The sequence below is a fragment of the Anguilla rostrata genome, chromosome 4 (assembly GCF_018555375.3).
Source record: "Anguilla rostrata isolate EN2019 chromosome 4, ASM1855537v3, whole genome shotgun sequence".
Taxonomy (NCBI): Eukaryota; Metazoa; Chordata; class Actinopteri; order Anguilliformes; family Anguillidae; genus Anguilla; species Anguilla rostrata.
The window spans coordinates 31,283,803-31,306,848 of NC_057936.1; the positions used below are offsets into that span (position 1 = coordinate 31,283,803).

The 23,046-nt window shown below is 39.7% G+C and overlaps 2 protein-coding genes and 1 long non-coding RNA gene across 6 annotated transcripts in view; 2 read left to right on the forward strand and 1 right to left on the reverse strand.

Annotated features, from left to right (window-relative positions):
* Positions 1–4,861, forward strand: part of LOC135253217 (retinal-specific phospholipid-transporting ATPase ABCA4-like) — a 38,300-nt gene extending 33,439 nt beyond the window's left edge. Inside the window, exons 42-50 of the mRNA XM_064332229.1 lie at positions 420–540; positions 626–688; positions 827–933; positions 1,151–1,292; positions 1,609–1,743; positions 1,954–2,057; positions 2,728–2,820; positions 3,670–3,919; positions 4,493–4,861. Of these exons, the coding sequence (XP_064188299.1) occupies positions 420–540; positions 626–688; positions 827–933; positions 1,151–1,292; positions 1,609–1,743; positions 1,954–2,057; positions 2,728–2,820; positions 3,670–3,919; positions 4,493–4,630 (1,153 nt within the window). The 3' untranslated portion in view covers positions 4,631–4,861. The remainder of the gene's footprint in view (positions 1–419; positions 541–625; positions 689–826; positions 934–1,150; positions 1,293–1,608; positions 1,744–1,953; positions 2,058–2,727; positions 2,821–3,669; positions 3,920–4,492) is intronic.
* On the reverse strand, positions 4,837–22,896 carry tecrl2a (trans-2,3-enoyl-CoA reductase-like 2a). 3 transcript variants are annotated; one of them, XM_064332248.1, is made up of 15 exons: positions 22,835–22,896; positions 21,267–21,334; positions 18,459–18,694; positions 12,994–13,044; positions 12,628–12,679; positions 12,001–12,045; positions 11,182–11,285; positions 10,431–10,546; positions 10,230–10,335; positions 9,467–9,539; positions 9,350–9,393; positions 9,150–9,207; positions 8,585–8,673; positions 7,070–7,115; positions 4,837–6,982 (listed from the first exon to the last, which is right to left on the reverse strand). In XM_064332248.1, the coding sequence occupies exons 3-15, from the start codon at positions 18,480–18,482 to the stop codon at positions 6,855–6,857; spliced, it is 936 nt and encodes a 311-aa protein (XP_064188318.1). In that variant the 5' UTR covers positions 18,483–18,694; positions 21,267–21,334; positions 22,835–22,896; the 3' UTR covers positions 4,837–6,854. The 3 variants fall into 3 exon arrangements, with proteins under 3 accessions (XP_064188318.1, XP_064188316.1, XP_064188315.1); XM_064332246.1 differs by lacking the exon at positions 22,835–22,896 and adding an exon at positions 22,650–22,828; XM_064332245.1 differs by lacking the exon at positions 22,835–22,896 and adding an exon at positions 21,875–22,015.
* Positions 22,121–23,046, forward strand: part of LOC135253224 (uncharacterized) — an 80,791-nt gene continuing 79,865 nt past the window's right edge. For both annotated transcript variants that reach the window (XR_010329559.1, XR_010329560.1), the window contains exon 1: positions 22,121–22,264. This is a non-coding gene — a long non-coding RNA (uncharacterized LOC135253224). The remainder of the gene's footprint in view (positions 22,265–23,046) is intronic.

A 23,046-nucleotide genomic window follows, 5' to 3' on the forward strand; every position in this document is an offset into this window, starting at 1 on the left:
CACACTTTGCTGTTGCCCTTATTGCACTGCACAATTTGTAGGCATATTTGTAAGTCTTTCCACTGAGTGTTAAACTACATATACCATACTCCTATTTCTATTATGGTCTGTGGTATATAAACCACTGTCTTCCTATTATTATTATTATTATGGTTATTATTTCTATTATTATTATTATTATTAGTATTATTACCAGTTTCTTTCTTTTTTGTAACAATTCAAATTCGGTACTGCTATTTGTACGTTTTGTGCGACAAAATTATTATGTTGCACAAATTATTCTCGCACAATTATAATATTTTTATTAAAAACAGTTGGCTATCAAGACTGGTCTGTGTACTGTACTTACAGTGAAAAATAGATACATTTAAAAATAAAAATATGAACATCTGAAGTTTGATCATTCTGGCTCAAAACAGGATGCCAGAATCCAAGAAGGAGCCTCTGTTGTGTGAAGATGAAGATGTAGCGCAGGAGAGAGAGAGGATCTATAGAGGAGGAAGCAACGTTGATATCCTGCAGATTAAAGACTTGTCCAAGGTAAGGCCTGCCACCCAGGTGTTTGATTGGTATTGTCTTTTTAAGGTAAGGGTCAGACTTAGTTACGCCTCCCCTCTCTCTGCAGACATACATGGGTCAGAGACAGCCGGCAGTGGACAGGATTTGTGTGGGAGTCCCCTCGGGCGAGGTATGTACCGCATATACAGCCCTTGGAGTCCCCGTAGGGTGAAAGGCCCTTGGGCTGCCTACATGTATGGCACTGTATGTACCATGCCTGAGAATGCCTTCTCAGACACAGTTTATTTGGACCTTCTGTTCCTCACAGTGCTTTGGCCTTCTGGGTGTCAATGGGGCTGGGAAAACAACCACATTCGAAATGCTGACGGGTGACACGGATGTTTCCTATGGGGATGCGACAGTTGCGGGTCACAGGTATCAGAAACATGTCAATAGTTGCATATTAAAGGCAGCTGGTTCCAGGTAGCAAGAGTATGTTGATAGTTTCATATTAAAGGCAGCTGGTTCCAGGTTCCTTCCTTAACCTTAACATCACATGTTCTTATATATTATAGGTTTGGTTTCGGTAAAGGAAAATGGTTGATGTAAAAGTGTTACTAATTTTCCATGTCACATTCATTTCCCCACCCAGCATTCTCACCAATATCCTGGACGTCCATCAGAATATGGGCTACTGCCCACAGTTTGATGCCATTGATGACCTGCTGACTGGCCGTGAGCACCTGTACCTCTATGCCCGTCTCCGAGGGGTGCCCGAATCGGAGATCAGCCGGGTGAGTGGGTCCCTCAAACCCAACACCCCCATCTGCATTGTCCCTCCCTGTTATGAGGGAATTCAGTCTCGCTCCACGTTTTTTCACACATTTGCTGCCAGGTTCTGTAAAGGGAGGAGGAACCGTGTTATTGTACTTTATTGCCCTGGTGTCATTTGCATCTCTGTACCCTGTAGTGCATTTAAACAGAGCCCAACCACTGATATTGAGAGACTCTCACCTGGTCATTATTGGAGGACCAGGAGAGGTGGGATCATTGGTTAGAGGGGGGTAATTCCATATCTGATTGGCCAGCATTTCCCTCTCTTTTTCTCAGGTTGCAGAATGGGCAATCAAGAAACTAGGCCTGTCTGAATACGCCAAGCGGAGTGCAGGGACCTACAGCGGGGGCAACAAGCGCAAACTGTCCACTGCCATTGCCATGATAGGCTGCCCAGCTCTCGTGCTGCTGGTAGGGGGTGCTGTTACATATTTATATCCTTTCTTTATTGCTTGGCATTTGTTGCTTTAATCTTGCTTGATTTTGGACTGAAAGTTGGGTATAGATTAGTGTAGTTCCTTTCCTGAAGTTCCAGCTGAACTGTTTTGTCTGTTGGGGAGGAGTTTAAGTTGGCTGGTCTGGGCTGGTTTGTAGCATTTGATCACCATGGTCTCTCCTCAGGACGAGCCAACCACAGGGATGGACCCACACTCCCGCCGTTCCCTCTGGAACTCCATCATGAGTGTGATTCAGGACGGGAGAGCCGTCGTCCTGACGTCTCACAGGCAAGGCCTCTGACTCCAGATAGCCCAGATATTCTGATACTCTGACATGGCTGCATCTTGGTGCTCTTGCAGTGTGTGGAATTTTTTTTGGAAGACATCAGTGAAGAGTCAATTTCACAAATGTTTGTAGATCTTTGGTTACGCTTAATACACATGGCTTTGTAAACAAAGCAAAATTCCCCGAGCTATAATTCAATATCAAGGTTGGTTAGCAGTATGTACTGTAATTGTGAAGTGCAGACCTACGGGCACTTAGTGTAATGGAAATTAAGCTGTCCTCTAAAGTGGCACATGATGAATGAGTCTGGGCGAAGACACACAGCGTGAGTGTGCTGGCAGCTGGCGGACTCCCACTGGAACACTGAGTGAGTCATCAGGACAATAGTGTAGTGTGATGGTTAGGGAACTGAGCTTGTAACCTTCAAGGTTTACTGTTCACTGTTCAATTCTGAAGTGGGGCACTGACTTTGTACCCTTGAGAAAAGTACTTAACCTGAGTTGCTCCAGTAAATAGCCAGCTGCATAAATGTATTTTATTTAAGGAATGCAAGCTGTGTAAATTACTCCATACAAGAATCTGCTAAATCCCTGAAATGAAATTCAGTGCATGTGTGTGGATTTAGGGATGGGCTGGTCTAAAAGACGCCTTCCCTCTCCCAACTCTTAACAGCATGGAGGAGTGTGAAGCTCTCTGTACTCGTCTGGCCATCATGGTCAATGGAACCTTTAAGTGTCTAGGGACCATCCAACACCTCAAATACAAGTAAGTCCAATGGGTTCTCCAGTCTACACTCCTAGTCACCATTCAATGTAGAATCCTTCAAATGAGTTGATCAGCCACAAAGATGGATTTTCACTGAACTACAAATGTTCCAAGAAGTAGTACTGCTGGTGAAAAAGTATAGTGTTCCTTCCTGAAATAAACACACCTTTCCTTTCCAAACACCCATTGAGTTACTAAATTGTAGAATTGTGTCATTCTCAGTCTCAAGTTTGCTGCAACAGATTAGAACAGATTATTTAACAGATTGACTTTATGTTGCAGTTAGATGGGCATTACTGATTTTATTTCTGATGAGCATAGTTGGTGTGCATCATATGATGGCTTGCATGTGGTTTTTGTGTGCGTAGTTGGTGTGTTTTTACAGAGTGGTCAGTCGGTGGTAAGTGTTTATGGTGTTTGTATGTTGGGTACAGTTGGTTTGTATCTATGCATTAAGTGTAGTTCATGTTTTTTTGCATGTTGTAACAAAGTTATAGTTTGTTATAAGTTAAGTGTAGTTAATTTGTGCTTGCATGTGCTGTACATAGTTAATCTTTGTTTTTTGTGTATATGTCTGTACCAGCCCCAGATCAACTGTTTTATTTTGCTTTAACCATTTACATTCCCTTTAGAAGAAATATATTCCAAACAAAATTGTTCTTTCATACGACTGTACAATTTGGGAATTGTGTTCCACTGAAAGTTCATAGGAATCTGCAGAAGTGTTTTCACATTTCACCATTGTCTAGATTCAAGTATTTGATCTATGTATTTGACCCCTATGTGACTTGCAATGGAGTATTTTTATTTGGCCTGTATTTAATGGCTTTGCATTCGGCCATGTTTAAGGTTTGGGGACGGCTATGTGGTAAGCATGAAAATCAGAGCAGCCAGTCCAGGGGTGGCCCCGGACCTGAACCCGGTCGAGACCTTCCTGGAGCGGAGCTTTCCGGGCTGCGTGCAGAGGGAGAAGCACTACAACACCCTGCAGTACGAGGTCGCCTCCTCCTCGCTCGCCCGCATCTTCCAGCTGGTCCTGGCCAACAAGGAGAAGCTCAACATCGAGGACTACTCCGTCTCCCAGACCACCCTGGACCAGGTACGGGAAAGCACTCTGTAATCACGCTAAGTGATCGTCAGATAAATCCAATAAATTATGTACTTTCAGTAATTCTCAGGATCAATGTCAATTCCGCACCAAATGCTCTCTGAAAAGTAAAGTGGATCAATTATTTAATTTGCAGTTTCTCAGAAATGGGTTCTTTCTCTTGACAGATGTACAAGTGGCCATCAGAATAATGTCTCATTATGGTTTCACTTAATTATAAAATGTCCTGTCAAAAAGGATTGCATTAAAGTCTGTCCCAGTTTTAACGTGGATCAAGCCTTGAAACTTTGGTGTTCAGGGTTCCCATGTTTAATTAATGAAATGAACAAAGAGCAGTGTGTGCCTGTGTGCGCACGTGTGCGTGCACCTGCGCACATGCATGCTACACATGGTGCAGCTTTGTTCCGTGCATGGCGATCTGTTACATTATAGCTTTAGTACTCTTGTGTGTTTTCTTAAGTTGCCATGTTATCATAACTCTCAATCCAAAGATTGAAACCAATAGGCTCTATAATTATTCAGGAATTATCTTAATTCAGGAGAGATCTGGTGTCCATTTTCCAGGTGTTTGTGAACTTTGCCAAGCAACAGTCAGGAGAGGATGACGTAATTGTGCTGCACCCAAGGGCAGCGGGGGGACGGCGGGATGTAAAGATCACTCCAGAAAAGTGTCCTGGCAAGACAAAGACCAAGACCCGGTAACCTTCAGGGGCCACGGCTACTGGATGTCACTTCTCTGTCATATCCACAGTGAAGGTTTTTGCACTGGATGAAGAAACTGCCCCAAAACCATCATTTTGCTACAAATTTGCATCACGCACAGAGGAAAATGTATTTGAATAAACTGATTCTCAAAACCGATTTTGATCTGATAGATCTTCAGTCAGTATCAGCAAATGCATTTAAAAAAAATTAAATTTATTTAAAACTCATAGTGCAATACAAATACAAATTGTTCAAAATGAAATGCGTCTGCTGCATTGTAATGAACAGAAATGTCCAAGACACCTATTTTCTGGTTCTTTTAGCCTAACTTGTAATGTGTTTTGTATTGTGTGTTTCTGTTTTCATTTTTTAATGTATTTTGAGTGGCCTATCATTTTCAAGCCTCAGTTAAAAATTGTATATGGTCATTTGTGAGCAACTGAAAATATTTGAATACCAATCTCAGAAAGCAACAACTGTGAATACACATTCCAGAACTTTTAAAAATATATAATTTATTTTTAACAGCAATGTATTGGACTAAGATGAACTGAATATTAGCTGCTTAATTACAATCCTGAATCTAAAGGAAATTTAAAATTGTCCTCCAAAATCATCTTGTAGTAATTGCTTCAAACCTCTCTGAATATATTTACATAAAAAATGCATTTTTATATTCAAGCTGATTATTATTTTAACTCTGCCATAATATTTGTTTTGTGAGATTTTTTAAATAAAGTTCAAGCAATACTTGTTTTTGTGGGATCAATATTTTAGTATTAGCTTTAGCTAAGCACATTTATTCCAATCCTTAATTTAATTGGAAGAGATGGCATTCACAATAAAAATTCAAATACTATTGATACTATCTATTATCTAATGCTACAAATAAATATTTTTGGCCCAGGTCTTGTTAAAGGGCAATCGGGCAATAAACCTATTCCTTTCATCTCATTACTCATGTTGTTGTAAGTTTGATGTCATATATTGTAAAGATGTGACACCTTTCTAAGCCAATCACACAACATAAAACAAAACACACAATGTTCAAATAATTTTTTTCATATATTACTTCAAATGGTTTATGGGAAATTTTACACTCTGGGTAAAAAATAATTTGGCAACAGCATGCTATGTATGTAGCAAGGCTATATAACTTCACTGAAGCTGCACCTGAGTACGATGTAGTTCTTTATTATTGATCTTATTGTACTCTAATGCGAACACTTGAGTCTTCTATAAGATGGGCACAGACCAGTGTTTCTTTAAGAAAGTTACCCGTACAGTGGAATCCCTTCACTATTGCACAGCTGGCTAATGTTATGAACATTACAGCTTGAATATTGTGGTTGAATGAAAAAGATAGCTGGTATTCTTGATATTAATGCTATAATCTTTACCCTGTTCATATGTTGTAGGACTGTATATTCGTGTCCATTAGAATCACAAAACTTCCCAAAATTTGTCTAACTTGTACATAGGTTCTGAATAGGTTCATATTTTTTGAAATATGACACACACTTTTCAGTAAAGAACAGTTAATCCCTCCGTGCAGTCCACAATCTGCAAAGCCCTTGACAGGGATCTGATAGTAGACATTCAGCTCATCTGAATACCTTGATCACACCTCAAAGGTATTTACACTTCATTAGATGTAGTTTCCCCCTTTTGGTGTTTGCATATATTTCAGGTTTAAAACAAATTTTAGGTTTCACATATTTTTACATAACAGATGGCGTACAGGAATGACGAGTAATTTAAGTAAGCTATTAAGTAAGACAAACCTTCTGGTAAGCATCATCTTTTTCCCCAAAAACCACCACAACCTAGTCTTAAATAACCAGAAAATTCTATATTTGTCACCTTTAAGTTCTCGTGTTAAAGAAAACCCCCATCCTCGAGGGCTGATAGGTCCTTTGTTCCGTAGATCTAATTGGAGAATGTAAGTCTGTTGAAGTAGGACTTCGGTTCACTCATTAACACTGGGTTCACTCATTGCCAACATCAGTTACTAAAGGTCTGAGAAACCTGCAGGACTCTTACCTGCCTCACTCTGGACTCAACTACATTTGCATATGGAGTGCACAGCAATAGCGAAGAAGACTTTCACCATGCTACAGAGAAGATATTGCAGCTCCCTAAGCCGAAGCTGGTTCAGACGAAGGGCCTCTGCTCTCTCCCAGCCCAACTGGCTGACCGCCACACGATCCCTGGCATCTCCTCAGAGAAAGAATGGAATGATGGGCATCCTGAAGTGGGGGTAGTCCTTAAACTCTCTGCTGTAGGTGCTGTGCTTTCCTTTTGCCCAGATCGTCATCTGGATGAAGCCCACGAAGGTGAACAGGGCCACTGAGGAAATAAGAGATACACTCAGTCACTGGACCGCTGGGCAAGGGCTTGGGAACAAGGCTGAGAAACGGCACGCTGAGGCCTTACCTGGAACACACTGGGTCATGACTGTGAAGCTCAGCCAGGCTCCCACCTGCAGTGGAGATAAGGAGCGAGTCTGTAACATTATCCCTGTACAGCTGGCTGAGTGAATTTAAATGAACAGGATATTCCTAATTTGCATTTTGTGTGCTATGAATCTTGTAAATTGTATGCTGCTTTAAGGTATTTATATTTTTGCATCCTGGTCTTCCAAATAAAATATGTAATATATTATATTTTGTTTAAATAAAGCCTTTGGTACCCTTCCTCTGTTCCTCTGACTATACATAGACATGTGTATTCTACTCCTGTTCAGTTCACTCACTTGTGTTATGTAATCCAGGTATTTGATTTGTTTATCCACTTGTCATGTAGCTTATTAGCTTATTTTTAACCAATTCAAGAGGTCTTACAATGATAGATCAGATATAAATTAATATGATAACATGGATTCATTCATCTAGCATCAATTTGTCAAGACTGGATTTAACTTGAGGTGGGAGGACTAAAGCTAAACTAATTAACAATCTATCCTTAATTTGTTGCGAGGCCTGTATAAATGTGGTACCTTATAAGAAGGTTTACACATGCTTGCTATATTGTGTGTGCCGTTTTCAGCTCGTATTGTGAGCTACAAGACTCATTTTAACACAGTGCTAACTAGCAAGGTAGGTACTGTTAGTAAGTATGCTAGCAAGCTGGCTAAGTAGCAGACCATGACCGAAGATGCGTTATCTTCCCATATGACAAAATTGTTTTCTGAAGTATACTTTAGCTAAACAATATTATTCTTAGCATAATTCAATTATTAATGCTAAAAAACACTATCACATGGGTTGGCTTGGTCACTAGTCTCTCAAGTTTTTATTCTGTGGTTCTGCTATAATTTATTGCATGAATAAATATTGAACAAAATTTAATTAGTTACATTTGTGACCTCCATCATTGATAATTATAGCATAGTTTGCCCAAAACTCTAGTAAAACACATCCTGGACAATTGGCACTGAATAGCTCTAATATTCTCTAGTGCTACAATGGTGCTGGGAAATAGGCTCTGACAAGTATTTCTTAAATTCCAGGACATAATGCCTTGTTCAGTACAGTTAGCAAATTATGTTTAAGCCTTACATAACTTGGCATAAGGGGAGTTAATGATGTACTGCAGAACTTCATTTTTTAACAAAGCCTCTCCCATAAGACCAGGATGAACACATATTTTTGCAGAAAATGGACTGGAAAAAGCTGATGCGGTTCTGTGCCCTAAACAACTAAACCTAATTCTTTTGGATTGTCAACATAAAATAAATACTTGTTTCCAGGAGTATTTATAAGTAATTCAAATAAATCAAATATGTGTTTGACTTGGAGTTTCAACCAAATGAAACTGCATTTTTTTTTTTTCTTGACTAATTTCTAAACCTATTCCAGTATGGCCGTGCTTAAATGTGGCAAGGTAATATAAAGCTTGAAATTGTTCTCTTAATGGCAACTTCGTCTTTTAAATGTCACCCTGGCTTACCTCATATGTGTAATTCGGACAGGACACAAAGAAGAAGAGCCAGGTGAATGGATTCTTCGTTGGGTATGGAATCATTCTCGACCTGGACCCTGTTTGCATGGAAAAAGCAGCAGACAACCTCACCGTGGAAATATCCATTGTCCAAGCCAACTGAACTGTGTTCAAACTCGAACAGCTCTCCAATTTAACAGGAACGGATGTGATGTGCTATAAATCTATTTACTCTCTGTACTCTCAAGTGCAAATGAACAGGCTATGCAAAGTCTAGTTTTCCTGAACATTTGCAAAGAAGGAACATGCACAAATGTACTGCACAAATGGGGAGCTGCTTTTGGGAACTTTTGGGAACCGCACAAATGTAATTCTATGTTCCTTTCGGAACAGAATTTGCCGATTGGAAGCATTTGTTCTCTCCTCAAGTATTATGTAATGGCCATTTTCATGACTGACTATGCTCATTACTGTAAGTGTGTTATGCACGTAAGGAACTGAACATCATTTGTGGGCCTTATGATTCTGAGTATTAGCATTATTTCGATTTTAGAAACCACACTTAAACACTTACCCTCAGATTTAAGGCTATTGAGAGCCAGATGTATTGAGAAGTTACCCACTTCACAGACCTGGAATCAAAAACACAGAAGATCCGGATAGCTACTACAATGAACCTAATGCAGTGGCAGTTGGCAGTGAGTTTTAGTCATTCACCATATGCTGCTTAATGTGTACTTGTACACATGATAGGTTGATAACAACAATACGCACCACAAACATGGCCAGTGCATAGTTCACTTGAATGTCCCCATAGGCTGTAGAGGAAAAAGTTCAATTTAGTAATGAAACAATGTGAGCAGTGAAAAATCTAAATTCTGTGATACTTACATGGTGGTGTGTAAAGAGGATGATTTATGTAATACGCCAGCCATGCAGCAAATCCCCAGTAGTACATACAGTTCTGTAAGACAGAAAAGAACATACTTTTAATGACTTCATTCATTTGACCTTATCTTTATTATCATCAGAATACCAGAATGTTCAGTCTGAACCTTCTCTGGAAACAGCTGTTCTTGCTGTGCAGTTTTGAGTTTTGCCTGCTTACAGAACACTGACTACAGATCCAACCAAAGTTGGAAAGAGAGGGCTGTTTACGGTGCCAAATCCTTTATGGCTCGACATAGGCGTCTTACAGCGACACTGTAATCGTAAGTTCTGTGTCTTGGCATGAGGAAACATTAGATTGAGGCCCATGTAAAGAGACATACTCTGATAATGTTTCTGTGACACTGGAGCAATAGTAATAAGTAATTTAATGTTGCCACAGTGTTATGTGAATATTAAGAAGGTTATTTTTATACAGCTGCTCAGAGAGTGTAGGTGGAAATTTATTCCATGAAACTGTACACTGAGACAATCGTTGGAGCATAAACTAGGCAAAAATAAATCTTATTTTTTTAACACCCAACCATTCTGAACCTGACTATGTATATTTTTTTATGATTAGCAAGCATGAAAGATCAAAGTTAAAGTTAAGGTTTTTCCTGCATTGTTTCAAGCTCAACATGCTCCACTAAAGACTATGCAGTAATAGCCAGCCGTCATGCTCCAGTGCATAAGAAACACACAACGCGTTTTCAGCTACAGTTACCCGTGCGATAGTGCGCAGCGGCATGGTACCGTGGGAAAAACGGTGCACAAATATGGTTTCAATGAGCCTCTTGCTGTAGTGGAATGAATGGCACACACAGGCCAGACTGCAGAGGGGGAACAGAGAGGGTCATTAGTTCATTAGCCGAACAGAGGCAGGCTGCTGCTCACAGCGGAATGTCTGGTACAGTACGTGACTCACGTGACCACCGGATGGGGGCTGGATGTAAAGACGTACTTGTGTCGGTAGATGTACGGGACACGGAAATAGAACAGCAGATAAATAAAGAGAGGGCCAACGTACTCTGCCAAAAACACCTGTCACCCAAAATGAGAAGAATAATTAATATAATGAGATGCTAGTTCACTTGTTATATAAAAACTTCAGATCCCACCACAAGACAACCAATCAATGTTTGTCCTAAACTTTCACTCACAATTAAATACTTAAGCATTGAATATTTTTTCACTCTAAAAGAGTTCCATTAGTTCAGCAATTAATTGAATTAATTAAAAATGTAACACCTGGAGACAGCCTACAAGCTGTTACAACAACTAAAAGAGGTTGTGTTTCTGGTGATATGAACATTGCTATCACTGTTGGAGTTCCTCCTAAGTGCACTACATTTTCAAGCTCACTAAAGTTTCTTGTCATTTTCATGGAATAGGTTTTTAATGAAGGACAGAAAATTTTTCTTTTAATGAAGAACGCACGGTGAATCACAGCACATTCATGATTTGTTAAGCATGAAATATTGATCTGAGAACTGAACTTTAACTTTTTCCTTGAGACATGACTGCTTTTTAAATTTTTACTTCCTATTCACAGTTTAAGTGACCTAGGCTTTGGATATCTTGATCTTTAAAAAGCAAGAAACCTTAGTGAATGTACAAATATACATCCTTTTAGAACATGCTAATACTGGATTAGAGATGACAGATCATTCTCTTACCATAGTCCACCCTAACTGTGGACCAAGATCTTTAAAGTACATTGTTGCAGTGGTCCCAACCGGTAGATTTTGTAGTATTTCATCGTCTTTCAGTGGTTTTCCCTCTGAAAGCCAAATATATAAATAAACATATATACATATATTTATTAACCTTTATTTATACAGGGTAGATTGAGTGAGCAGACATGCTTTTGCAGCAATGTCCTGTTAATTCTTGCATGTTTTTGTATTGTGACAAATTTAATTTAAATCAGGCTATCCTGTGTCAAGGCAAGGCTCTCTCTCTCTTTCTCTCTGAAACTGGGGAGACTTCTCATTTACAAGTGACAAAACCTATAAAGAGCTCTGCTGAGGAAATAAAGTTCTCTACTGGATGGTATTAATGGAATTTGAACTCTTTCGAGGAGATGAAGGTGACCTCTAATGACTTGGATCATGGATAATGTGGCAGAATAATTGAAAGCTAATTTTAGCATGGGCTTGTGGTTGAAAATTAGCCCACATTATTGCCATCAAATTACCCTATATGCACAGAGAAAAAAAGGTTAATGGATACTCTGCAGTGCATGTTAAACAAGATTTCTTTACAATTAAAATTGCTACTTAAAATAAAGAGCAACTGAGAATACAATTAGAGAATAGAACTTTAAAATGTTTGTTTTTAATTTGGTTTCTAAAGTTTTGGTGTGATTGATTAAAATCTTTAAAGATGTGGATGCAGCCTGTTAGAGGCTCTCCTCTTTAAACTTTAGGCCGAATCCAAATTCGATGACTTGAAAGGGGTTTGTATGAATTCAGCATGCAAATGGAGACACTTACTCGGGTCAATCCAGAGAGACTGTCTGGCCGGGTACCACTGGGGGTCTGAAACAGTTGCAACACACCCAAATCAACAATGCGCTACTCGTCCACACAGCACGTTATCCAACAATCCTCACAGGCTCAGCAGAGACACCTGGCCTTACTGCTATTCAAGGAAAACATGATAAAATAATGAGATGAAGACAATCAAAAAACAAAAATGTACGTTTAAAAAAAAATTTGTTTTAAAAGTGCGCTTCAGCGCTAACTCTTTCATTACCTTGGTCAGTGGGAATTATTTGAGCCCTTTAGTTACTCAAGGAGCCCATCTGCTAAATGTTCACTCAGAATATTATATAGAATATTAAATACAGCTTAGCTCGCCTGATCAGTGTGATATTATAGCATACAGGAGGTGTCATGAATATCGAGTCCATAAAGCCGGTTGATCTTTTCAGCTGAGTGCAGCATTTCTTTCTGCCATTTATGCTCCTTTAATGACTGTCAACAGCAGCTCAATAATTACCAACCCACTAAAATAAATGTTCACAAATGATAATTAATGTTTGAAATAGCTTTTATAGATGTAAAACATAATGAAATATGGTGCCATGATATGACAATTAAGAAAATAAGGTCACTCACAGGATTTATGAAATAGATTCTTGATATCACCAATTGTGGCATGGGGTTCCACCTGGAAACCATACCAGAACACATGATTTTTCCAATCTCTCTAGCATGCATTACATAAAACATGAAGATTGGGAAAGTTTCAGCAAACCTAGTGCAGAAATGAATCAATCGTCTGTCACAGATGATAGATTACATTTTCCATTGAGCGCTCCTGTGTTCTGTCTGATGCTGTTTACTCCAGATATAATCAGCAATCCTGCTGACAAAACCCAAAGCATATGGGTATTCTACAAATACGTAACTCTGCAACTCTTCTACAGCAGGTACAGTCCTGTACTGTTTTAGTGGCAGACAGAGAGATAAGCAGCTTCTTACCTTGTCCAAAAAGCAGAGCTGCCTCTTAGATTTGGGGTCCAGTATCTCCACCTCAAAGAAAACATAATTATATATTTGAGGTTTTTCTCCCTCCCCGAGCTCTGCTATGCTTGTTTTTGTTTTAAATGAAGTGAGGGGCTGTGTAGAAGCTCTTCAGATCAAAGCTGGATGTATATGTGGGGGCTTTGGCTCTCTGTGGTTCCTACAGGTTCCATCAGGTGCGTCAAAGGGTGGAAAGGTACACCAATGGATCGCAAAGGAGAAAAATAACTTTTCTTTGTAGCATTGTGGCAGGAAGCTGCTGAGACAATACAGGAATCTGCATGGATGATGACGTCACAGACATACCAGCTTCAGAAACATGAGACTAATGCTACAGTTGAATGTATGCGAAACCTGCAGGAGGGCTGCATAATCAGCTAATTTAAGGTAGCCTAGTACATAATATGATTTTTTTTTAAAGGCAGTCACCCCCCAATTATTTTTTCACTTTACAGAGACAGGGATAAAGCAGAAAGGGTTACACAAGGGGGATCACAGTACAGAAAGTAACATGAGCGGGAATCGAAACACCAGCCACAAGGAGGGATTTGTACATGGGTATGAGACTCAACCACCCTATGGACTGCACCACGTGGGCCCAACACCACATAGTTTCTCACACACCACAAGAGATATTTTAAGAACTCGTTCAAATGATTTGGTCAGCCTGCAGTAAAAATTATACAATGACATTAGAGGGTTTTAATTTACTAGTGTGAGCAGAGCAGCTCTGATAACCTTCCAAGTCCAAGTTAGATTTTGCATAGCCTCAGCAAAATAGCTGTCTGGGTCAACTAGCTGTAACTAAATGGGCACTCTAACTTTATCAAAATAATACATGAGAAAGAGGGACATTCTCAAAATGTGAGAACGAAGTGCTAAAAACAAAACTGATAGGGATGCCTTAGATGGAGTTTGACTTGCTGAACCATCAAGCAACACACACAATGGGTGGCAAATTAAGTCTTGTCTTTACCAAAGTGCGACAATTCTGCAAGCAAAAGCTCTACAGTGAAAACATAATTGGAAATACCCAAGAGAATTCACGTTGTTAAAACTTAGCCTCGGTATTAACATTCACCTCTCCAATAAACAAGGGCAATTAGCCTGTTGCATCTTCCTTATTTGAATAACAATTAAAAGGAGGGTACTGCTTCAGCAGCAGTGTGGTTAGACTGTCTTCCTCTGTAGCTTCAGTGTTGCAGGTTAAATCTCATTACCTGTCTGTTTGATATTCAACAATACAGAACTACACGGGGATTCTGACCTTGCAATGGGCCAGCATCCTTTCAGCAGGTATTGAAAATGTTGAGAGGGGTGAAGATATGTAGCATTTACAGGATTAGATTAGATCGAATTAGCTGTTCTTCGATTGGTAACATATTGCACGCTCATTTCAATGCAATGCGCTGTTGTGAGCTGTGCATTGTCAACTCAGTAACCAAGCTGCATACAAAGCATGCATCCATTTATGTGGCCCAAGTTGATTGTAAATGTTGCAGAAGAGGACCCCCTAGTGGCTAAAGGTCAGCCATATATTTACAGCAATGATTTAAAATGTAAAAAGCAAGCTATATACTATTGGTTATAAAACTGGTGCTTATTTCTCTAGCGCACAGATTCTGCCTAGTTTTCCTACTAGCCGATCAAATTCACTGTATACAATGAAATATGCTATACATCAATTATTAACTGCAAATCATATTATCTCTTATTCTATTATGAAAGCTTAATTTAAAAGTCATTAAACTAATTTCTGTGTAATTTTCCCAGTAGTTTTTACAAACTGTGTCAGGTGTGTATATCCCAGTACCACACATTATAAAATTAACAACACAATTATGCTCATGTTTTATTAAATAAGGAAATAAAAAGTAGCATGAGCATATTTAAGGTAAAATACATGTATAGAATACATGTAATATTTTCATGGAGCAACAAGTACAGCAGATGAAGTTATAAACCACCTGTATGTGGGAACGCGTATAAGAGAAACACGTTTAATCTTCATAAAATAACTTCTCCAGATAAATTCATCATAAAACAGGGCTAAGTTTTAATGATTCATAATAATATGAACACAAATGCCTGTTTAGCATGGTCTACAATTAAAATCAGGTCAGATTCTCAGACAAACGTCATCAATAGGGAACATACTTCAAAACCACACACACGTCTCATTTGGTTTTAGCAGTGACTGAACTCTCTGAGGTGTGTGGATGAGAATACCAGCAATTATAATTTGTAACGGAATAATGATTACCTAAAAATAAATGCCACATACCTTGATGTACATGAAATTCATAAAAACGAGATTTTCTTCAGGCAACATATGATGAAGGGAGTCAAAGGATGTTTGTTTCGTGAAATCCACACCAAAATACTGATTGTGTTGCAGATCTTTTCTTCTTAATTAGACACTGTCAGCTTTGATCTACTGCATATGCACACAGCCTGCAAACTGTAATTTGCTCTGAAAGCACTTTAACCTGTATAGCTCAGCAGAGCTGTCACGCTTTAAATTGCTCTTTCACTGGACAGACCTTTTAATGGATATCTAAGGATTTGCTGAATGCACAGCAACCCCCCTCCCAAAAAACACACAATGAGTTTATCCAATGGGTCTGATGTTACAAAAAGCCTATGATGCAGCTGACTACAACGCTGCTGAATACACACAGACTCTCTGCTTTTTGCTTACACTACCCGGCCCATGACATCTGCCCTGCGGACTACAGTACACTCAAGAAACGTCATCGAACTGGATCCATTTTGATGACGTCGATGACATAAAATGCACTGTACTCTCACCGACGAAACCTTGTGTAAATGCTGTTCTTGAAGATGTGCTTCCTGGCTTTGAGGACTGAGGTAATGGAAAATGGCCATGATAGCAAAGCATATGTACTCATTTTACACAATGCATCTGGCTTACAATGACATGTGGGAGTATTGAGGATTTCCGAGGTATTGAGGATTAGAGGATTCCAGTGCATCACATCAGCCTTGAGCTCTCAACAGAAACGCATCCAATAATCCTGATGTAAGTCCCTGAACCTGAATAACTATCACTGTGGAAACTATTTGTTAATCCTGTGGAAGCGTAATAAAAATTCCCCCTGCGTACAAGAATTAGGCTAGTTCATGTAAACCAATCGTAAGGAGCAGGTCATTTTATTCTGCTTAAATGTTCACACCCTATGTGAAACAGATTCCCTGATTTACATGCAACACCCCACAGGTGTTTAATTAAAATGTAAAGGCATTGGTTCTAAGATTCATTCTGTTCTCTGTGAACAATGATAAACATAGCTCTACTGCAGCATGAAAAATTACCTTTTTATTTCTCTCCTTCAATGAATCGAGAAACAAATACTGTAAAACTTTCTGCCAGGCTCAAAAACAGCCAAATAAACCTCATGAAACAAAACAAAACATGTTTTTAAGAGTGGAAGGCAGAGAAGTATTTTATAATCCGTAATACCAATGGCTGATTCTTTAACATGAGCATTCATTGACATGTTAATATTATCTGAAGGAAAAGTATGTCATACTTGAGCTTGAATACGCCAATTCAGATAAAATTTCCGTTCCACAGTGGTATATAAAAAACTAGACTAGAATATGTATTTTATTTTTGTTACATTTCCTTGGGTTGACTGTGTGTGAAAAGCAATATCTTTACATAGGGCAAAATAATGAGCCAAAAGCATTGATACAACTAATTAGTGACCCTGAAGAAATCTCATCTGACACATATTGCCTTTCGACACAGAATTTAAGATCCTCTATAACATTGCAGTTGTGTCAACGTGAATACAGTAGCCTACATATAATGGTATTCTCCATTTTAACGGTACGATGAAGTTGTCTAGTTGGCGCGTAATAAGAACCCCAGGCCCCTGCTGGAATGTTTGAAGTGAGTTTGTAATTCTTATGCCAGGTGATATTACTGCTAACACGCACCCATGCGTAAAGATGCCACGAGCAAACCAATAAGAACCCACATAAATCAACAGATAATCAGCTGTTCATCTCACGCGCACAGCCAGCTTGAAAACGTCTCCCTCCCCATGCGTAATGTCCACTGTCAGGGGGACTGATGACATAAACCGTCCCCTTTCAATCAGCGGAGCCATCAATGAAAGCACTCAGCTGATTTCCTAGAGCATGCCGTATCGACAGCACTCTCTAAATCAGAGATAATGTCCCCCTCCACCATTGCAAATGCACGTATAAAAATGAGAGATGCGCACGGCCTTATCACCACACGGCAATAAACAAGATTGAGGGGCGTATTATAGCAACGACAGGGCTATGATTTAAAAAAAAAACCTTAATAATGGAGAACAGAGTCGGGACCAAAAGAATTATGCTCATTTTGTGCTAGTTTTGCCAAAATGACTCACCTAATTTTGGCTACTCAGATATTGGAGAACATGCTAATGAGGGACAGCGCTAGTAAGTGCTGTTCAGTACATGGCGCAAATGCCAGAGCCCGCCATAAATCGACTTTAGATGGCAGTCCTGTTGCTCTTGTACTGAATTACATGTTTGCTTATTTATGAATACAGCAATGGGAAGGGCACAGCCACATGAACACAGTAAAAGATCAACAATAAGAACAACCGCAAAACCAACAAACATGGGAATAAACTCTCAAAAGAACCATAGTAATAACGCTGACATTTTATTGTAAGGACGTGAGAGGAACTCTAATAGGATAGTGCACTGAAATGAGCAATATAGGGAATTACAGCATGTCTCAGTGGAGCTAGTTCTCACTGGTCTAACATGATTTCCCAAAATCCCTTGAACTTTTTTAAGTATCCAAACTTTTTGATCTGCCCACATATAATCTTTGAAAATATTGTCGACTGCCATCAAAAGCATGCTTCACTCGTGTTTAATAAAGACAGCTCCTGTTCCCAGAATAATCAGGGTTCTAGAATACATTCTAAATATGAATAACTGCATATTGATAGAAATAATTTACAACAGCGTATAAACATGTGTAATATGATTGGACAATTAATAATAAATATTCAGCCCAGCCTGTGTAAAATATTCCACACATCCAAAGTTTCTCTACTGTCAGACATCTGAGTAGTAACCAGTTCTTTTCTTAGAGGCATTGCATAAAATACCACAATATCATTCATTCTCATGCACACAGCAGAGACTTTATTATAGTTGTAAACAGAAATAATATTCTTCCTTCTATAATATCAGCATACATACAGCATCAGACACAAATCACCATAAAACACCAGCCAAAGCAAAACTTTTAGAAGTTCTGCACTCTTGCATTGAAGCAGTAATCCAAAAGTAAAAAAGATGCAACTTTTCTGAAAGGCCCTAAATCAAAAGGACTAATCCGCATTACCAGTGACCTGTCCGTCACCTTAAACCTCAGGTCTTACCTCAAAGAAACTAACTCTGCTCATTGTTTTTGGATGGAGGAGTCCTCTTCACCACGCTCCGCTGTAATCTCCTCACATTAAGAAGGCTCTGTGAGGCAGCTACCTCCCTCCCGCGGCAATCCTCGTGCTAATTCCCCCCACCGTTCATCTGGAGAGAAGCGATCCAGAAACCTGACTCTGTTCATTCACGTGTCCACCAGGGGGGACGTGGGGAAGCCCTCCGCTGGACGCGGCCGCTGTTAAAATAGAAATATGGTCCAAGTTATGGTCAGGAATGTGCCAGTAGCTGCACATCCGGCCACTCGGGAGGGGAGGGGAGGGGGGGGGAGAGAGCGGCTCACCGCTGCCGGGGGCCAAGCAAATTTCTGGAGTTCACCCAGGAGGGCCTCCGTTCCCCCTGAACTCCACCTGCTCGGAGAGAATTACGGCCTTAACCCTTTGCCGCTCGCGAACAGCATCAGCAGCTGCTGACCCTGCACTACTCAAGGAAAAAAACTGTACGCTGCTCTCCTGGGGTTTGGCTACCCAGCGGCACTGTCTGGAAGAGGGATGGATTATGTGCACGGTGCATGCCTCTCTGCATTGGTTGAATAACAGTCAAGCCCTTTGTCCCCATCAGTCTATGCTAATGAGATGTGTCAGCGAGGACACCTGGGTTAGGCACTAGTAAAACTGTCAGGCTAGAATTACATGTTTATGAGAAGGGACAACAAGTGGATCACATGCAGATTTTTCTATGGTGTTTACAGATTGAAATGCTCTTACATGTTTAAAGGACATGGTCCCCCTACCCCCAGCTGCTAAATCCTACAGATTCTTATAGTCAAACTTGAGTAGGCCAGTTATTATTAGACAACAGTGTGCACTTTTGGCATTAAGCTGTGTGCCAAAAAGTCTGTTCTTAACAGCCTACATGGATGTCCCTGTTACTCAAATCATGGACCCGGGTGTGGTTTTCCACCCTGCCTTTACCTAGGAGTCAGGTGTGAAGACAATCTGGCCAATCAGTAGCTCTAATTGTTCAGTTAATTACTCAAGAGGATAGAAAACCAGGGCTGGATTTGGAATCAAATGGCAGATTGGAGTATCCATGGCCTAAGTGGTTACTAAGAATTTAAAGAGAGGTCAGAGAGAGTTTGGTTTGACAACTGGATTGTATGGATGTGGTATGCACATGCATATACCGGCATGTGCATTACAAATACCTTATAATGACTGTCTGGGAAAATATGAGCCACACAGAGAGGCAACACAGAACAGGGACAGACTAATGAGAACAGATATTAATCATTCCATGTCCCTTTGAAAATAGTTCTCTGGTTTCCAGCTCTAGCTGTCATTAATCATAATTTATTATTCACGCTTTCCATTCTTAAGCATGTCATCCTTGCAGTCCTCTTTATATGTGATCAGCATGCTGAGGCATACCTCCATAATTCTATAAGTCGAGCTCTGAGATTGGCCTTTCTTCAGCTGCCTTCGATTTTAAAGGCTTGCGTATGCTATCAGCCCTCCTGGTCTTGGCAGCCTGCTGCTTGCCTGATCTATGGGAGGCTGAGGTTCACAGATTTGTTTGGCCCAGGGGTGGGTCTTGAGGAACACATTGGTTCCTTTCTTCAGTAAGGTATTTTGGTACTGGTGACCCCATTGTATTACATTACATTTATTTGGCAGATGCTTTTATCCAAAGCAACATGCAATAAATCCCTTGACATAGATGAGCTGCCACATGATTCAGTATACTGTATCATCAACTGAGATTGTGCCATCTACCACAGTGTTGTCAGAGCGCTCTCTGCTGGTGATGAATCTTACTGCACTAACGGGAGGAACACAGGTTCATATACTTTCAATTAAACAGGAGGCGCCATTTGTTTTGAACGAGAATAGCATACCGTAAATTGAACCTCACCAAGATAACGATTTCTTCTTTTGGCTTCCAAAATTATAGAATCCTTCACCTTTTAAATGGCCCTTGCTTGTTAAACAATTTCATACAGCATTATTGACAAAAATAACTCTTTCAGCCCACCAAGGCTTGTCATTATGCCTACTATCTAAAGCATCACATTCGCACTTTATCTGATCTAATCTTGAATATTGTATAAGACCACCGTGCTTGCACACCCAGTATTGGTAAGCTATTCCCTGCAATAAAAATTATTTGGTGAAAAATACACTGCCTAGTGTCAGTGATTGTTGTACCTTTTAATTTCCACCAAAACATTACTGTTGTTTATAATAATGAATTTTAAATTGTTGCTGGAATATATATTAACCCCTTTAAAAAATGTAAAATCTAATTTAAATCTTGAGATGACAGTCACCTACGATAGATTGGCAACCTGTCCAGGGTGTATTCCTGGCTCTTGCCCAATGCACACTGGGATAGGCTCCAGCACCCCCCGTGACCCTGCTCAGGAACAAGCATGTATAGATAATGGATGAATGGATGGATGGATGGATGACTGTCTCAGAATTTGCAGTATATTGAATTGCAACAATGAAATCATGCCAAAAACTGTCAAAGAAAAGCCAAAATTCTCCACCCAGAAAGGAGGTAACATGAAGCCCATAAGGTCATAATAATCATATCTGGAAATATATAGGCTACAACTGACATTGAATATTTAATGTTTCCAAAGCATCATAACTACAAATTAATTTTAATGTGCTAAGATATAGCTTGTGTGAAAAATGAAAAAAGTTGGTAATTCCCAAACAATGCGATTTGAAATGAACCACATTTAAATCCAGAAACACATCATTTTCAACTGATATAAGGAATAGTGGTGCTATCCAACCTACCTTTATCATGAGAAGAAAATATGGTATTTTCATTGGCATGCTCATTGCTGAGTTTCCTGACAAGGAGCCTACATGTAAAAGACAAGGGCACATCTGTGAATCAGCCGTTAAATGTCATATTTCTCTTCTTCAACATCAAACCAGAAATCTAATATCCCCACCATGATCATTCCTTAAGTAAAAATGTTAATCTGCTGACATGCCTCTACCAGGGAATGCAAATACCATGGGTATACTACTAGGCTACTTTACTACACTACACTAGGGAACAGGATATTGCAAAGAAACTAAGGACAGCAGTGAAATAAAGCAAGCACGGTGACTGTGCTATTACACGATAAGCACTGTATTACACTATAACCTACACATTTAAGAAGAGTAAGTTGTAAGCATATCAGCAGTATTCAATATTTTCAGGCCAAAAAAAACAAGTAAAATACTACTAGCCTACTACTGCTGCTGCTGCTGTTGCTGTTGCTGATGCTACCGCTACTACTGGCTAAATAACGAAGCAAGTCTTAGCAAGCAATTCATACTAGGCTGTAGCTAACTTTAACTAGTACTATCATATAACAATACTATTAAATAACACACAATTATATGTTTACTTTTCATGTTTTTCGTAATTATTTTAGCAGTCGGTCTTCCGGAGAGGCGGATTGGTCTCTGCTGCGTTAGCTGGTGGAGAGAGCACACACAGAAAGCTGTGCTGCTATGCACAGTTTGGGGCCGAGACCAGGAGCTAACGCCGAGAGCGCGGTTATGATTTTAATTTCGTTTTATTTTTAAAGAAATCGTCAGCTGGAATGCTGGAGGAGCTGGACCTGGTCGGGAAGGCAGGTCAGCTACAGAGCAAGGGGCTGAAAAGTTTGTTGTTTTAGTTTATTATTTTTGCCCTGCACCCGTGAAGGGGGAAGGGTGAAGGTGTCCGTTTATTTTATTTCATGTTTATGTGGATACGCTGTCCCTCTCCATGCGACAGACAACGGCGTTTCCAGGTAAGGCCGCATCTCCCTGCCCTCCCCGGTGTCACCCTTGGCGTGTGACAATTATAGGCTATTTTGTAAAAAGTCTATGCATGCAAAAAAAAAAAAAAAACCTGAAGCGCTCTCCATGCTGGTTCTGTTTTTATTTTGTTAGATTACCATTTTGAGTACTGTGGTAGTGCATATAAACCTGTACTGGAATGAAATGGCCCAGAAAAAAATTGGGCCTTTGTAAATTTGCATAACATTCCTAAAGAGTGGTCAAAATATAGTACTATAGAACTAATTTAAAACTATTTAAAAATTCTATTGGATTTTTAGCCCCATACCTGATACCTGTTCGAGGGAATGAAATAGCAGTAATTTTAACCCTGTATATAAGTCCATATAAACCCACCAGTTTGTCTCCACCATGTGACCTGCAGAAATTTGTATTTCATTGGTTGTCCTCCAGGAGTTTCAAATAGAAACATTTATTATAGCTATTAGTTGATATATTGTGAAGTGTCAGGAAGGAAAGTGAACATGGATGGAAGTTTAAAAGCTGTGAAAAGCATGTCTTTGAGCCAGTGGCCCTCACACCTGGTCCTGGAGAACCTGGAGAGTCTGCTGGCTTTGGTGGTTACTCGGCACTTGAGTAGCACAGCAATTGACCAGTTAAAGCAGTTGATTACACTTAACTCAGGTCACCTGGTTTATTGGGTCTGAATTTGACGCTGATCTTAAGGAAAAACCAAAATCCAGTAGACTATGTGGCTCTCCGGGACCAGGATTGAGTATCACTGCAGTCGAAA